The following is a 17,704-nucleotide window of genomic DNA, read 5'->3' on the forward strand; positions in this document are numbered from 1 at the left end:
CAACACCAAGTAATGACGGCAAGAGCAGCATTCCTATAAAAAACACAGATCTTTGCTCTTCTCCCTCCTCAAATACCTGCACTATTACCAGGGGGACATTCAGATTACTGTGAGGACAAATCTGCCTCCTCCCCAGTTTGCAAATGGCAATACTGAAATTTTTGAGGTATGGCAGATAAATGGAGCAATCACCACTCTGACCTACATTAAAAAGCTTCATTCTTCTCTAAAGCACGCTCATTCAGTGAGATGAATGAGTCACTTTACACGTCTTTGATAGGGCTGTTACCCTGGAAAGTCCTCTGAATGCCCCATTTAGATTATTTCCTGGTAGACCAAACTACATTTGGGCCAAATGGTGGAGAAAGAGCTTCAGGAAGCAGAAATGCTTGCATTGTTGGTGGATCCACAAGCACTATCAGCATCACCATCAGCTTAAAAGACTCCCCCTCCAGACTCTCACCCTGTGTTCCTTCTCCTGCAGCAAGGTCTCCTTTGTGTCCACTCATGTGGCCAAGTGGTTAACCAACTGACAGAACTGGTTTAAATTAAAACTAAGCTAATAAAAAGTCCCTCCAAACAACGCTGCTTTTTTTAAGTTCAAGGAAAGTAGCGTAAGACACGGCAGAAAGAGCCGCCAGGACAGTGTATTTAAACTGAACTACCCAGCACGGACCTCCCATGCTGTGTACAACCCTCCCTCCATGCATTAGGCTCAAATTTAAGGTATGGGCAGACAAGCCAACAGCAACCCTGTGAAAATTACTGGAGAGCTGTATCATGCCTACATGGATGACTTAAACTACAGTCAATGTGAAGAAAAACCAACAGTCTCACCCCAACTCAGTGGCTAGGTCAATGTAACGGAAAGTCTGTTGGCCACAATAAACATAATGGCTGTCTCTGAAGCGTCCTCTTGTATACATTTGGCACCGCTTCCTTTCTGTTTTTTCCACTCCTTCTTACATTATCTCATTCCAGTTGGTTACTCCACATCCAGAGATAAGAGCTAAGACCGAACTGCATTTTGTGACATGTACATCTAAGAGATTTGAACTTGGTTAGAATGGAAATCTGGCTTATCTTCACCTTCCAAAAACGAGCATGCAGGAACCTGAGCCCTGCAGGAAGTTAGCTAAAACAACGCTCACCACAGCAAAAAGGTCTCGCTCCTCCTCTCTTCCTGCAGGAGTAAGCTTTGTGGCATGTAATTAAACTGGGCTGTCAGCACCTAGCTGCACAGAAAGGCCTTTAAATGTAAACCAACATAGAACTAAAAGATAAAGTGTTACTATATCCACACTCAGTCAGTGTCTCTGAAAGTACTCAGGAATGTTTTAACAGCACATACAACATGAATGTTCTGGTAAAACAGCATGCAGACTCAATCACTAGCTAGACAAACATCTTACCCAGTATATGCCATAGGGAATTTATATAGAAATGCGGTTAATTACAAAATTTGGCACTTAGACAATTAAAACATTTAACACTGCAGTTCTTGCATCTGGGGATGGGGCATCTGCTGAACCCGTAATGGGTTCTTGAGATGAAGAGGAAAATATGTTACATACCAAATTATCAGGATCATTACCTGCAGCATATCCATGTTAGTCAGAAAATTCCCATCCAAATACTCTTGCAATTTCAAGCTTTTTGTTTGAAAGATTCATAGGGTAAGACAGGATACCAATAGCTTGCTAAATAGCCTTTTAAAAAATCTATCTTGTAGTCGAGAGGTTGTATATAAAATGTAGATAAACACCTTTATTATGCCATATTGAGTGTAGATATTTGGAAGGATGGCTAATGGGAAGCAACCAGTAATTTTACTAGATTGAAAGAGAAGTAAAAATTCTTAACTTACATTGGTGATTATTTGGTTTCTGTTGTGTGGGTTTTAATAGTGGACAGTAACAGGGAAGGTATCAAAAAAGCATGCTGGCTAGGCCTCCACTCCACACATAGACCCAGCTGAGTTGGGACAAGGAGTATTCCCTGACTTAATAGGACTTCCACCTGCACAGAAGAGACCTTTTAAAGACCTTTTCTAAAAATCAGCTGGATACACTCAGGTTTCAGTACACAGTATTACTGCCAAAAATATTTTCCAGGGAATTTTGCAAAAAGTTAACAGAAATCACACTTGTTCCAAGATTAACTTTGCAAATTTGTCCTGGTCAAGGACCCAAATGACGTTTAATAGATTTGTAACTCAAAGGACTCCTCCTCCCTCCCTCACCGCCCCCAAGAAAGTCTTCTCCTTACCAATAGCCTCTGACTTTATTTTGGCATGCTGTCAGTGGGTTGTCCAGTGACTTTGTTCCCTGGCTTACAAACTGTAAAAATGATTTAGAACATCCACTTTTAAGCCTTGTTAATGTTGATGCCAGAGGAACAGCATTAGCTTTAGCAGCTTTAAAGTTTCAAACATAATGAGAATTCACTGCTAACATAGCTGTAAAATGTGTTAAAACCAGATGAAAATCACTTTGAAACGGTCTCAATTTAAATTGGTACAATGTTCTTAGTGTGTGGAAGGCCTTGATTAGCCTGTGAGTAGGAATATACTGGTTTTCATTTCAATTCACAGTTCACCATTATAAAGTAAAAGCCAATAAAAAGCCATGTTCTAACTTCTGCTACAAAGGAGTGCAAATTTAAGCCTCAACAATCTAGCAGCTGCTTTTCAATTAAAAAAAAAACCCAACCATTTAATGTTGTTGCTTCTGTCAAGATGGTGAAATTCCAAGTCTATCTTTTATCTTTCATGATGTGCCTGCCTGTGGGCCCGGTCCACAACCTTGCTTACAAATACGCACCGATTTTTCATGCCGAATAGTTTCAGTGAAACAATGAGCACCACTCAAACACATGCCGTTGAATACATGCTTAAGTATTTTGGTGGCTTGATCCAGTGTATGGAGTTTCAAGTTTTCAGTTACAAACATCCTCACTGAAGTCAATCTCTCCAGTGCCCTAATACCTTTTTAACATTGTAATACAAACTATCAACTCATTTTAGGCCATTTATCAGAAACAGCAAAGTTCTTCACATTGCTGCAACCAGCTATATCAGAACATAAAGTACGAACAATTTACGCTGCATGTTTTTGTGGCATTTAACAAATACTCTGGATCTTTCTGTATAAGATTTCAAAGATTAGAAATTGTAACACATTCCCAACAGCTGCCTCTTCTTTGTGGATCAGTCATCTCAAAAAATGCAGTTTCATACAATGCCATGCTTGAATATTCTGATTTTTAAAATCTAAGATGAATTAAGGGCCAAATGCTGTAATTTGATTTATTGCACAGGACTAATATGCATATAAAAGAACATACCGAGGAGCATCTAAGGCCAGTAGTCATTACCTAAACATCCTTACTAATTTGAAGGTGAAGTCCAAGGGCTGTATTTCTAGTGGCCGATCAAATTTCTGTTAGTCATTTAGGCCTGATTGGGGCTGCCCATTAATATTTACCATATCTCTCTTTCATATTTACTTAGTTTTAAAGGAATACGGTTAAGAGACACTTCTTCGTGTTTAAGTTTAAAAGAACGGGCTTAATGAAATTTACTGGTACAGTTAATGCTAAATCTTAGTTCTGGTTTTCAGGGGACATTCCAAAAAGAAGGAAGAAAAATAGCTGTTATCCTGTTACTGCCTGATAGGGCTGCCACTTCTTCTATACCTCACAGTAGGAAAAACGAGGTTAGTGAGAAACACTAAAGAAGGAAATGGAAACATGAACATCTCAGCTATTTAATAGAATTTTACTGAGTGCTTGCAAAGGTATGCCTAGTTGAACAGCCTGTTTCACTTTACAGATACAATAACGTTTACGTCTCTAAGAAAGCATCCCTTAAAAATTTTGACAATTATTGAGTTAGAAGATCAGAATCAGAGGTAGTGCATGTATGCCTTTAGGTGCGTATCTTCCTGTAGGACTTGTGAATTGCTTACAGTCTCAGTCACAACATTAGTATTACTGTCTACAGTTCTGTCCTTCACAGGGGATATTTGATATTAAAGAACTCATGGAAATCAAATATACTTGTCAAGTGCCCATCAGAAAAAAAGAAGAAAAAAAATGTGTATTGAAAAATCATGAAATAAGGTTGCAATGAAAATTGAGATAATAAGCTGCAAAGTAATGAAAATACATCAATCATTTTATTTCCAACTAAGAAACTCCAGGTCCACCAGTGTAACTGTGTAAGCACAAATGAGGTAAGATTTTTTTCCAGCCTCTTCACAGAAAAATGGCGCAACCTAAAACGAGACTATTGATTACACGGCTTTGTTCCTTGGATTCTGCAGCTCTATCGCTCCCAATAAAAAGGTTTTTGATGGACACTGGCAAATATATATAGTTTATGAATGATACACCTGCAACCCAAAGAAAATGATTAGTATATGAGAGTCATGTAGGGATGCAGCACTTTACCAGTAAAAGTATATGAAACTCAGCCATAATAAACAGAAAATCTCAATGGAAACAAGTTTCTGTTGTTGGTCCAAAACAACTGCAGAGCAACCTTTACATGTCCGTGACCTCAAAAATACAAAGAACATATAATTTTATCTATGCAGTGCATGTGTACTTAGAGAAGCCCACCTCCCCAGACTGTCAGGAATGTTCAGCCCACTTTTTGCAAACGGAAAGTTAAGCATAGTATGTAGGTGTTTGTACTACCACAAAACTAGCATGTGCGTGCTTGGCTGTGCATGCGTTCCCACAAGGAGGCTATACCTTTCTGGCACCGCTGAAAAAATGATTAGTATATGTCAGTGCATAACATTGTTACTTCGAATACCAAACGGAAGCAGAACCCAAACTTCATTTTGCAGCTCTGCATCCACATGGACCGCAGCGAACCTAGTCTGTTTTACAGCGCCATAGACATGTCAGGTAGAAAAAAAGTTTTATTACATCGTGGTGACGAATCTAAGCAACTATGGCTAGTAGGCGCCTAAAAATGCTTACGAACCACTCCGTTTCGGTCGTCTCGATTTGTGTGAATTACACTTTAGCATAAGCCTCCCGAGTAACGCCGAGAACGACGGCCGGGCCCCGCCGCGACGCCGGCGGGAGGTCAGCGCCCGTGTGACACCGCGGCGGCGCGGCTGGGACGGGGCGGCGGGCGCAGCAGCCGATGAGCGGGGCGCATCCCCGCCGCCCGGTTGCGCGGCCACGCCGCGGGCTCCGCGCACGGAGCAGCGGGAGCGGATGCGACTGAAGCGGGATGCAGCCGAGGTCCAAAGCGCGTCCGAGAGCTGCTCCTTCGGCGGGGCCGGCCCGGTTCCTTGCGCTTCGCCACCGGGATGCTGCCGGGGCTCCCCGCCGGCGCGGGGCGGGAGGAAGGGACGGGACGGGACGGGACGGGACGCTCCGGAGCGGGCAGGCCCCCGGCCGCGCCGCTCCCCTCCCAGCCCGCTCCTGCCGCCGCCGCCGCCGCCGGCGGCCCGGCGCCCTCCCGGCTGCACGTGCCGGCGTGGGAACCCGGCCGCCCCCGGCCCGCCACGGAGACGGCGGTTTGGGACGGCGGCCCCGTCCGGACCGATCCCGATCCCGACCCCGCCGCGCCCCCCCCGCCCCCTTACCTGTGCTGCAGCCCCACCAGCCCCAGCGTGATCACATGGGGCACGTCCAGCTCCGTGGGCCAGACGCCGGAGGCGATGCAGCCGAAGACGCCGCACTCCTCCCGGATGCCCAGCTCCTCCAGCTCCATGGCGCGGGCGGCACGTGGCGGCGGGCGGCGCGGCCCCGGCGGGCGGCCCCGCTCCCGCTCCCGGCCCCGCTGTGGCGGCTCCCGCGCGCTCCTGCCGGCGCCGCGCGCAGCCAACAGCGCCGCGCCGCGCGGGGCCGCCGGTAGCCTGCCGGCGCGGCCTCCCTCATTTACATACGGGGGGGCGCCCCGGCTCCCGCACCGCCGCCTCGCCCGTCCCCTCCCCGCCCCCTCCCCCGCCGCCCCGGACCCGCTGCCCCCGCCGGGCGCAACAGGCCGGGGCGGGGGGCGGGTGTCGCCCCTGGGGCGCGGGGAGTCGGGGGCCGGGCGCGGCGCGGCGCCGGCATTGGCCGGGCAGTGGGGCCGGGGCCGTGTTTGCACGGGGGTGGCGGTGGTTGGGGGGAGGGGGGGGGGCCCGGCCGGCCGGGGTTCGCCCCGGGGGCTTGGCGGGGCGGAGAGGGGCGCGAGCCGTCCCCGCCGCGTTGGGCGGCGATTGGCGGGCGGCGCCGCTGCCCGCCGCCCCGCCTGCCCGCCCCTTCCGCCGGCCCCTTCTTACCCCGGCGGCGGGGCCCGGCGGCGTGCGCTGAGCCTCTCCTCTGTGCCCTAGGTGCCTGCTCCCGCTGCCACAGCCATGGCTCCCGCAGCATCAGGTAACCGCCTGCCCCCCGGCGGGGGAAGCCGCGAGGGGGCGGCCCGCGCGCCGCGGCCGTTGAGCGCCCCGGGGGTCCGGTAACGGTGAAGCCGGGGGGAGCGGGGGACCGGTGCCCGCTCAGCCGGGGTCGGGGTGTGGGAGCTTGCGAGCGAGCTTTTTCCTCGCTAAGTTGTAATTTCTTCTTTTTTTTTTTTCTTTTTGTGGGTGGCCGCCCCCCAGCCTGAGGGGGGTCACGGCTGCCCCCCGTCCCGCAGGAGAGGCGGCGAGGGGCAGGCGAACGCTCCGAGCCGAAGCTTCAACCCGCTCCGGGCGGAGGATGCTCCGTGCGGCTGCCGCTGCCGAGCGGCGCCGCTTGGCTTTCCGAGCTTCGGGTTTGTCCCGAAGCTAAAAAAAAAAAAAAAAAAAATCGGTAAAAGCGGCATGGCTTCTGCCAGCACCGGCTCAGGCGGCACCTCCCGGCCGCCAGCGGCGGCACCAAACTGGTGGTAGCCTGGAGGAGAGGGTCGCCGGGGGAGCGCACGGCCGCTGCCGGCGAGGAGCTGCCGCCCGTGGCGGGCGCGTCCCCCGCCTGGCGCCCGAGCCGCCTGGGGAGAAGTTTTGAGCGATTGCTTTCGGCCTGGCTGCGGGGAGGGAACCCTGGCCGAATTGCCCTGGAGAGGGGGGCCTAGCGCGCTCTGCGTGGGCGCTGGCTGCAGCGCGGGGTCCTGCTGGGTCCCGCTTTGCACGCAGCTGATAAAGTGTGCGAACTTAGTGGGCTTACGTGCATAAGTAAAAAGCTTCTTTCAATCTAAAACTGATTTTTTTTAAATTTTTTTTTAGACCTGAAACTTGGTAAAAAAGTTAATGAAGGTAAAACGAAAGAAGTGTACGAGCTGCCAGATATCCCGGGATGTGTTCTCATGCAGTCAAAAGACCAAATAACAGCGGGCAATGCAGCCAGGAAGGACCGAATGGAAGGGAAGGCTGCCATTTCCAATACAACGACTAGCTGTGTGTTTCAGTTGCTTCAAGAAGCTGGTAAGTATTTCAAAGGTAGAATACATGCCTGTGTATTACAGATATTGTTACAAAACAGTATTGTTTCTATATATTGGTTTATCGTGCCTTGAAGCTCTGATGATTTTTTGGGGGGGGCTCTCTTCTATTAGTCTTTAGTTACACTAAAGTACCTCTGGTACTACAGAGCTGGGTGGGCGACTTGTTGCTTTGGAATGTGAGACTATCTGAAGTGATCTTCTAATCGCGGATAACGCTGCAGTAGTTTCTCCTGCTTGTTTGGACACACCCCTAATCCTCCCCTCCACGCCCCCTTGCCTGTAATACCGGGCTGGATGCACCTCGCCTTTCTTGCTACCTCTTCCTGCATGGAAGTCAGTGCTAGCTGGTGGCATTACCATGTCTAAGCTGTGTGAAAGTTTTTTGTGTATAAATGCTAAAAGATAAAATTAGAGTATCTTTTTGTGGTTTTTTTCTTTCCCGCTCTTAGTTGTGTGTGCTATATCAACGTAAAGGTTCTGTATGCTTTGTGCTGAAACAGTTATGAGGACTATATGGCAAATGCATATATTATCTGTATTGAATGTATCAGGAACCTAATATTTGCTTTAAAAGACTCGAAGTATTCCTGATGCTAGAAGCAAGCTTTCATGGAGTACATAATTAACTGTTACACATAAGTTTTGCACCACGCTTCCAAAAATGGAGCCATTATCTTTGCTTTGAGAAGGCACTTTGAAGTGTCTTTGACTGAGAAGTTTGCAAGTTGCAAAGAGGAATCTGCGCTGGTGGGTTTCTAACTTGAGTCTGCAAACAGTACTATAATACAGGCACCAGTAAACTTGGTTAACACTGCTTATAGCTGTGTGCTCAGTGCACTTTGAAACATTTGCACAAAGATTGCTTCAAGTACCAGCTGAGTTACTCTAAAAGTTGTATTATCTGTTATAAGATGTAGTAATAGTTCTCAGACAGTCAAATAGGAATGTCCTAGAATGTTTCATATGTGGGGAAGATTAAGATGGTTTCTGCAGAGTTGTGTCTACCTCTATTTCTGTGCAAGTACTTCTTAAAATATGGGCTGAGACAAAGATATATCAAGTCATTCAGTGTAATCCTCGGTCACCGGCCTTTCTTGGGAAGCTATTGTGCATGCAGTACAAAGAAGCCTCCAAGGTCTTTCTGATTATATTTGCAGTTGGTTAAAACTACCAGTTTTCATTTAGGAACAATTAATGAGATGTTTTGCCTAATTCTTAAATAGCAATAGTTAACAATAAAAATATTTAATATCCTACAGATACAAACTTTAAATGTGAAGAATCCATGCTGTAGACCTCTCAAAGATCCTTAAATGTCTTGTACTCCATAACTTCAGGTGCCGTGAAAAAAATACACGGAGTAAGCTGCAGCTGCATTTTAAAGCAACAAAAGAACTTTCAGGGCTCTTCTCCAGTTTGCTTATTTGACTAGCATGAATTGCAGATAATGCAAATGCCTTATCATAGAAGTAGTTTGTTTGCTTTGCGCAACTCCTTCTTAACCCACTCTTTCAAAGGTGATGATTTACAAAGTTCTGTTAAAGTTTCTCTCCCTTTTATAATAGAGCTAATGTCAGCCCTTCAAAAGCATGCATCTGCACTGATGAAAAAACGTAGTAGTAAACCATATGGGGGCCTTAATGCCTGGATTTAAAGTGGCTTAATGTGCAGCTGGTTATTTAAATCATTCTGCCCTTGAGGGAAATGCAACAAAATCTGAAGAGTCAATGTTAATACTATATTTTAAGACTTTAATTCTTCCTTTATCGCTCTGGAAGCGGAACAGAACAGAGATACTTCTTGGTTTGACTGGATGCAGCTCCTTTGTCTTCTGTTTCTGGCAGATGCCAGTTGGGCTTGGCAACTTTGGGGGCAGAAAGGTGGGACTTTCCTCAAGAGTGAAATTGAAAAAAGAGCCGTTCTGCACTTACAGTGCTTATCTGCACCTGTTGGCTGTCCCTCTTTAATGTGGGGTCATCTTAGAATTATGTAAGAAGGTTGACTTGCTGCAGCAGGTTTGTGTGTGTGCATACGTTTCTGAGTCTTAATGTCTTTTGCCTGACAAATCACTAAGATCTAGTGCCCTAAATAAATGTTAGTTTGTAATGAAAGGGAGGACTAAGTCATTCTCTTCCCTGGCCCATCCTCCTTTATTAAACAAAGTAATAAAGATTACCATGCTCCCTAACTCCTTTGAATGCCTCCAATTACTCTTCCATGTATAATGGATCTTCCACCAGAGAGCATGGTTGGGTACTTGGTTGCTGCTGACTTTTTTTTAAAAAAAAGCCATTGTGAGGGATAGATTTTTTTTTTAAAAAAAAGCTCTGTGAACAAAATTATTTGCAAGAGTGGGATTTCTGCCCAGAGCATAAGGTTCTGAGCTACAAGTGAGTGTTGTATGATAAAATGGGCAAAACTAATGACTTGTGGAAGATAAAGGCATTGATTGCCTCTTGCAAGGCCAGAGTGGGCTTAAAATACCCTGAAGAGATTCAGTGTGTCCCTTAAGTCCCAAAAAGAATGAGATTCAGTTGTACTTAAAGATGTTTGACTCCTGTTTCAACTGTGGAGTGTGCCTAGTAATGGAACTAAGCTGCCATCTTTATATTTAGGAATCAAAACAGCTTTTGTCAGGAAACAGAGTGACACGGCGTTCATAGCGGCTCACTGTGAAATGATCCCAATTGAATGGGTGTGCAGAAGAATTGCTACTGGCTCCTTCCTCAAAAGAAACCCTGGTGTCAAAGAAGGATATAAGTTTTACCCACCCAAAATCGAGATGTTTTACAAGGTAAGTTTCCTTTCCTGTGATGTTAATCAAACTTAAACAGAGCTAGAGCTCTGTATTATCTCTTTTAAAATGCTGACAAATAAAGTGAGTAGCGCTAGTGGCTGGCTGATCCTCTTAGTATTGGTAGTTTTGCCATCCCAATGTTTTCTTGCGTTCTTGTCCAACAGCTGTTTTGTCTGAAGTGCATATAATGTAATACTGGCTTACAGGGCCATCAAAGAATACGAAGCCAAACTGTACATAAAATAGAAAAAATGTTTTATTTATAAGGTATAAGGACTTTCTGGGCATAAGCCTAATGCATCAGTTGAAACAGGTGCATTGATATATTTGAAGAAATGTAAACAGTACTCGCGTGGTGAGGTTAAGTAGCTAGCTAGGCAGGATTCTGAACCTCTTTGGGAATGCCTGCTGAAAGAAGTGTCTTGTGAACTATGACCTGAAGTGGTGTTTGTAGTGGACCCTGTTGCTCTTGGGGCACTGTCCAAACTTGAAGTGCTTTTAAAGATGTTAAGGTGTTACAAGAAGTGTTTTCAATGTTGCTGTCACTTTTTTTAGTGCTAATCATAAAATACTAGTTTGAAGCCTGTGTTTGTTTTTTGAAAAACAAACAAACAAAACCTAGTATTATCTTCTAATGGTTATTTTCCTTGTATAGTAAGCTTAAATTACATGATGTATATGTTTTGGTTTTCTTAACAGGATGATGCTAATAATGATCCACAGTGGTCTGAGGAGCAGCTAATTGAAGCAAAATTCTGTTTTGCTGGACTTACTATTGGCCAGACTGAAGTGGATATTATGGCTCGTTCTACTCAAGCTATTTTTGAGATCCTGGAAAAATCATGGCAGCCTCAAAACTGCACTCTGGTAGATCTGAAGGTATAAGAATCTGATTTCTCATGATCCTGGTCCTGACAGGAAATATATCACTGTATAGTCCCTAAAATGGGATTCTTATTGTCTTTTTAGATTGAATTTGGTGTTAATATTCTGACAAAAGAAATTGTTCTTGCTGATGTTATTGACAATGATTCATGGAGACTGTGGCCGTCAGGAGACAGAAGCCAGCAGAAGGACAAACAGGTAGTGTTTTAATCTTTACCTTCTAAGTCAGTTGGGAAGGAGAGTGAAAAAAATCAACCATACAGTTAAACATCTGTTTTCAGAGTGGCTTTTTCTAGATAGTCTTACCTTGTTCCAGAGTAGCTCATAGGGTACCTAATGCCCAATCCTGTTCTCATTAAATAGTTGATTTTCAGGTTTATGGTAGAAAAAAAATCCTCTGCCTGCCTATCTTTAATACGAATGCCCAACAGCACTATTGACTGGAGCTATTGTAATGAAGCATGGAGCTTCCAGGGGTAATAAGAATTTCTGACTTGTTGTGCAGGTAATAAAATAGTTGAACAACAAATCAGTAGGAAGAATAGAAGCTTTGGTTCCCAGGTCTGCCTCTAACCTTCTCTGTTTATTTAGAGTGGTATCCTCCACTAGTAGAGATCTGGTGATACATGAGAGGGATCTGCAGGGCGGATGCTTTTCTTCATTATTTTGGTTAAGCTTGAATTCAATACTCAGTTGTCTCTAAGTGTTACTAACAGACTGTGTCCACACATGAGGGCTGCAAACAAGTTTGGAATAAAACTTGTCCTATATTTAAACTTGTAGCAATTACACTTGTCAAATATTTCTGAACTACCAGATAAGTAGTTATGAAAGAACTGTTTTGGGAATGCTGCTGCCATGGAGCTTCTGTGACAGTTGTTGAGACTAGTAACAGAGACCCGGTGAGAAAGTAGCTGTAAGCCACAGGGGAAGGTTTCAAAGTGTGTGTGTGGGAGGAGGGGTATTACTCTTAAATTATGAAGGAGAACTGCTCTGTTGTTTACTTTACCTGAATTATGTAGTAGCATGCTTGAGTCGATTGCTCTGACAGTGCTTTTGCTCATCTCCCTAAAATAAGGTACAAGATAACATCATGCAGAACCTAGGTTGGCTAGTGCAGTGCTACTGCAGGCAATCCTGTCGTTACAAAACAAATTTTTAAAAAGTTGTATGTCTTTCCTTAAATTTATCCTTTGGGAAGCTTCCAAAACCTTGATCCTCTTGTGGCTAAAAGTCTTTCATGTTGCAAATGGCCACGAATTGTAATATAGAAGGTTGTTTACACCTACTGAGATGGTTCTTAATTAAATAGTCTTCCTTGCCTCCATATCCACACTTTCCTATATCTGTACCAATCTGTTCTTCCTGTGGAATTCCTAGAAACTGCATAAATATTTCAATTGGGGTATTCTTACTAACTGTGGCTGCAAAATGAGTGCTTTGTGTACCCAAAACGCATTAACGTCAGTACTTTTTTTTTCTTTTTCCTCTTTTCAGTCCTACCGGGACCTTAAAGAAGTGACTCCTGAAGCACTGCAAATGGTTAAGAGAAACTTCGAATGGGTTGCAGAAAGAGTGGAGGTATCTGTTTTTCTGAACAACATATCTAGACTTCAATAACTGCATGTCTTCAATCCTGTTGACTGTTTTTCTTTCCCTCGCCCCCCTTCATTCTTTTCCCCAGTTGCTTCTGAAAACAAAGAGCCAAGGTAGAGTTGTGGTGTTAATGGGATCTCCTTCTGATCTCAGTCACTGTGAAAAAATAAAAAAGGCATGTGCAACCTTTGGAATTCCTTGTGAGTTAAGAGTGACCTCTGCTCACAAAGGGCCAGATGAAACCCTGAGGATCAAAGCAGAATATGAAGGTAAATGCCAAAGAACTACTGATTTGGATTGAAACATTATCATGTTCATGAATGACTTGGCAACTTAAGAATTTGTGTGGGGTTCTGCCGATTTTTGCTGAACGGAACGCCAAGCTGTTACAATGCTGTTCTATCTACACTTGCTAATTACATAATGACAGGTCAGACTGCACTAAGCAGTTATGGAGTAGTTGTATTGTCCTGCTGCCCAGCCACAGCTTCCATTACTTAGTCTAACATCTGCCTTTATCCCAGTACCAGAACTACTTTTCTCAAGCCTTGATCGTGTTAATACACTTACTGTAGCATCTTGCTGGTGATGCTGTCCCTTCTGAAATGAGGAGGAGTGATAGTTTCTCTAGCTGACTCTGAATATTCTTATGTTATATTTACAAGGCAGATGTTGCTCCCATCATGTTTTCCTGCCTGTTTAATGAAAATATTCTTGCTCATTATTTTAGATGCCATGAGAAAAAGATACTTGATTTAAATTCTTATCTTTGCCAAGAAAACTTGACATCTCTTCAAAAGTGTTTATAGCCTAGCAGAAGAGAGAGAAAAACTATTTATTTTTGTGGGAGTATACTTTCTACTTGGTGAAACTACAGATGTGGTAACACTAGTTGAGAAACAGTTATTGTGAGGTGAACTGTGTAAGATTTAAGGACAGGAACACGTAAAGATGCCAGAGGTTTAATGGCTATGTTCTCTGCAAAGCTAAGCAGCACCTATTCTTCTGATACTGAGACTTTCCCTCAGAGGCAGAGTAAGACATGCTAACTTCAGTTGTGGTAGACAGTAGCTGGGATTTAAGGCTGCTAGATTTAGAAGATGTTTCTGTAAAGGGGAAGTTGGACAGACAATTCTAGTGCTATGTAATGGGATTGACAAAATAACTGCAAACAGAATTGTGGACTCAGATAAAATTCCTACAAAAGCAAGTGGTAGAGAACAAGGTGGATTGCTTATTTCTGAATGTCTTCCTCCTCCCTCCTGCCAGGAGATGGAATCCCAACAGTGTTTGTTGCAGTAGCTGGCAGAAGCAATGGTTTGGGGCCAGTAATGTCTGGTAACACTGCTTACCCAGTCGTCAACTGTCCTCCACTCTCAGCTGACTGGGGTACTCAGGATGTGTGGTCCTCTCTCAGACTACCCAGCGGTAAGATACCTTCAACTTATGCTCTTGGTCTGACCTAGCTCTCTTTTTGTTGTTGTTCTGGTGTACATACGCATACAAACACGTGGCAAAACACTGGAAAAGTAGCTGAATCAGTACTGAACAAAGTCTTTAGAAATATCTTGCATACAGTCTTTGACTTCTTGATGGCAAAAAGCCCACTAGACAGAGCAAAGATCACATACAAATGATCTTTGGAAAAATAGAAACCTTGGCTTAGCCTTGCTAAACATTCCAGTTTGAAATTGGAATTATTATTAATGGGGATTTAAGTAATTTAATTTCAGACCTGCATTTTCCTTATGATCAAAGATCAAAAAATATCTTTTTCTACAGTCAGTGTAGGTAAGATCTTAACTCTAACTATTACTTCAGTGCATTGCTACCTGTATGATTTTTAACTTTGTCAGTGACTTGAATGGATGCTTGGCAACTAGGAAGCCCAGAAGTCTGTTGCCTCTGTATAAGAACAGTCGTTTGGTATGCTGGCTTTTGGTTTAAAATGCCATGGAGCTGTCATGTTAGAAGTAGTGGAACACATGACACTTCAGTAGCTTTAAAACTAGAGCACGTGTTTCCTGGAGGCTGAAACAAACATTGTCTTAAATTGTTCTTCAGAGGCAGTGTTCTGTTTGACTATAAAATATGCTTTGGTAAGTGGCATGCTCTTCTCTGCAGGTCTTGGCTGTCCTACTACTCTGTCACCTGAAGGAGCTGCCCAGTTTGCTGCCCAGATATTTGGGTTAAACAACCATTTGGTGTGGGCCAAACTGCGGTCAAACATGCTGAACACCTGGATCTCCTTGAAGCAGGCTGACAAAAAACTTCGGGAGTGCACCTTGTAAGTCAGGCTAACAAGTAACTCTTATTAGTTACGGAAGGATAATGGCGTGCATATTCATTCATGTTAGGATTTACATACGTTTGGGTGAGCTCAAAAGTCCTGCATCCCTTCTCACAGAAGAAAGCATTGTTACAGCAGCAGATGAAGTCTGTGACCTCATCTTTCCCTTGTGTATTTTTTTTTTTAATACAACAACTTAGTGAAAGATGGGGAAGTAGTATTTTTAGGTATCTCTTTCTGTGGCTCCAAAATGGTGCTGTTCTGCTTCCTAGTGTGTATACTGTTAACTACAGACTATATCAAGAGAATGATTTGGTACGATCTAAATAGAATTCAACTAGTCTTCTGTATTTCTGTAACAGTAATATTCTTCCATAGTAATAATGTATGTCTTGAACCTTATTAACTCACCTGGACTGCTAACTAAAGCCAGTGCGCTGATGCTGTTCTGCTTGCAATGATGGTATGCTTTCTTTAGCAATAAAATGGCAACATATGCTATATTAATAGGAAAAGGGACTGGAAAAATGTTTTGAGTGTGAAATAAATACCTGCCTTATTTAAAAAAAATGTATATACATACATGTGTATTTTTTTTAATATGTATGTGTATACATACCCCACTGATATCTCCTGGAATGTGATAAAGTTGCCACCAATTCTCTTGTTCATACAAGCTATAACTACAAATGGTTTGAGTGAACTGTAACTAGGCTTTCTGCCTGTTAGCTCTAACTCTTGCCTAGTCCAGTCTTTGCCCTTTCAAATAGTAGGCAGATCTCTACTTTCAGTAGTTCTAAAGGGCCTATGTGATGTTGTCAAACTGTCTTCGTACACTTCAATAACTCTAGCTATTATATATCCATATTTCCTCACTCTCTTTCCATGGAAATTTTACTGAAATGAAGGGGGGGAATAAATAGTAAAGCAACAAACTACTGGGGGGAAATCTAAGCATGACTGTCTTGTCTTTGCACACACCAGTCTTCTGAGTAGGTACAATTTTAACAAATATGCAATTACTCAATGTATGTAACATTTATGCTTTTACAATTATAAATAAACTGTGGAATTCAAAGCTTCATCATGGAGATTTATTGAATAACTACACTCAAACTAGCCATCAGCTGTGGTACATAACTTGAGGACCTTAAGTTAGGTAATGCTCTTGTAAAAAGCTTATGCGCTAAAACCTGCATAGAATGGCATTAGGTGACAGTCTTCTGGAAGATACAATACTACTTGACTACGTGTCTTGCTGTTAGAGGCAGCTGGGTTGCTTTGTTCATAAGGTACTGCTTTATGTTTGTGTGGTAGGTCAGGCTTACCCCTTAGTGTGAGGAACTGGATTACATGCTGCTGATGGCCTTCTCGGGCACAGGAAGGGACTGCGGCTTATGTGTGGTTGTATACAAGAGCTCTAAACAGTGCTCTCAGCAGTGTTCTCTTCTGGAGTTAAGTGCAGGGGTTTTTTTAATTGGTCAAAGCTTACACTAAAGCAAAATAACTAGAACTCTTTTCTTAGTCTTCAGGGCGGTTGCTTTTCTAATGAAATTCTAAATGAAATATCAATAATAGTGAGGGCTAGTGATGACAGTGAGGTTGAAATGCCTTGGTGGCATACTGATGCAGCACTGACTTAAAAATGAAGATCCTCAAGACAGTGGTTTTCTTAGTAAGCAAGCTATTTAACAAGATTGTACTCAACTACTCAACTGCATGCTTAAGCTAGCACATCTGAAAGGGTGCTGCCAGCTAGCTCTCCTAATGAGATAGTGGAATTAACTTTAACCAGCAGAAAAATTAATGGGTGAAAAGAAATGAGTGCGTGCTCTTTGTTTGCTTGGGTGAGCGAACTGGACTATCTTCTCTTGTAATCAGCCCAGAACCAGAGCCAACCACTATAGAATGCAGCACTTCTTCTCCTGGTGGCAGCAGTCTGCTAGCTCAGCTGTACAACAATACATAACCTGAGGGTAAAGTTACACAAGAGGTGAAGGTGTCGTTTCCTATTCTTCCCCTGCCCTACCCAACACTACACTGGGTGTTAGCTCTGCTGGGTAATCAAGCTGACAAGCTTACTAGTCACCTGGCTACCCTAGCACCATGGTGAGACACAACTGCAGCCAGCCACTTGTGTCTCGTTTTCTACCCATATTGCTGTCTCCGTACAGTCTTGTCCCATGCAATAAAAATTGGTGACAGACAATGGTTTGAGTGTTATACCTGGAATATTCTGTACTGCCTCTGGTTACTTTTCTCAAATTACTTGCACCCTGATTATACTAACTTCATTTGTAAAATTGTGCCAATTTACATTGGGCATGAGCATGCTAAGTGCTTTAGTTGCCATAGAGATGGTCATTCTTCAGCTTTTGGATGGGGTGGGTTGTTTAGGGTGTTTTTGTGCAGTCTGTACTGAACTCTTGGAAGCAAACCCTCACTTGAGCAGTTGCCTTGCAAAGACACGCTAGAGACAGCAGCTAGCACTAACAGTGTGTTGCTGCGATCAGCAGATGAAACCTGCAAAGTCTATCATATTTGCAAGGACTTTACGTAGTTGTCCTAAAGGCTGAAGTGCTGCATACCAGCTGTTTAGTTCAGCTGGAAGTTCTTCACAAAGCTTTTGCTATGAAATGAAAATATTTCCCCTTGGCTCAGCATTCCAGCTATTACATCAATGCAATAACCTGAGAATTTCTTCAGCCAGAAA

The 17,704-nt window shown here is 43.8% G+C and overlaps 2 protein-coding genes across 4 annotated transcripts in view; one reads left to right on the top strand and one right to left on the bottom strand.

Annotated features, from left to right (window-relative positions):
* Positions 1-5,854, bottom strand: part of PPAT (phosphoribosyl pyrophosphate amidotransferase) — a 49,843-nt gene extending 43,989 nt beyond the window's left edge. The window contains exon 1 of the mRNA XM_087735758.1: positions 5,610-5,854. Coding sequence (XP_087591884.1) covers positions 5,610-5,737 — 128 coding nt within the window. The 5' untranslated portion in view covers positions 5,738-5,854. The remainder of the gene's footprint in view (positions 1-5,609) is intronic.
* PAICS (phosphoribosylaminoimidazole carboxylase and phosphoribosylaminoimidazolesuccinocarboxamide synthase) overlaps positions 1-16,075 on the top strand; it is a 42,076-nt gene extending 26,001 nt beyond the window's left edge. For all 3 annotated transcript variants that reach the window (XM_087735744.1, XM_087735745.1, XM_087735746.1), the window contains 9 exons: positions 6,342-6,384; positions 7,206-7,403; positions 10,039-10,217; positions 10,920-11,099; positions 11,190-11,303; positions 12,603-12,686; positions 12,790-12,970; positions 13,971-14,129; positions 14,826-16,075. In XM_087735744.1, coding sequence (XP_087591870.1) covers positions 6,342-6,384; positions 7,206-7,403; positions 10,039-10,217; positions 10,920-11,099; positions 11,190-11,303; positions 12,603-12,686; positions 12,790-12,970; positions 13,971-14,129; positions 14,826-14,992 — 1,305 coding nt within the window. In that variant the 3' untranslated portion in view covers positions 14,993-16,075. The remainder of the gene's footprint in view (positions 1-6,341; positions 6,385-7,205; positions 7,404-10,038; positions 10,218-10,919; positions 11,100-11,189; positions 11,304-12,602; positions 12,687-12,789; positions 12,971-13,970; positions 14,130-14,825) is intronic.
* Positions 16,076-17,704: the final 1,629 nt, after the last annotated feature.

This window comes from Nipponia nippon, unplaced genomic scaffold (assembly GCF_047370975.1).
Source record: "Nipponia nippon isolate SJK-2023a ecotype South Korea unplaced genomic scaffold, ASM4737097v1 scaffold_6, whole genome shotgun sequence".
In the NCBI taxonomy this organism is placed as follows: Eukaryota; Metazoa; Chordata; class Aves; order Pelecaniformes; family Threskiornithidae; genus Nipponia; species Nipponia nippon.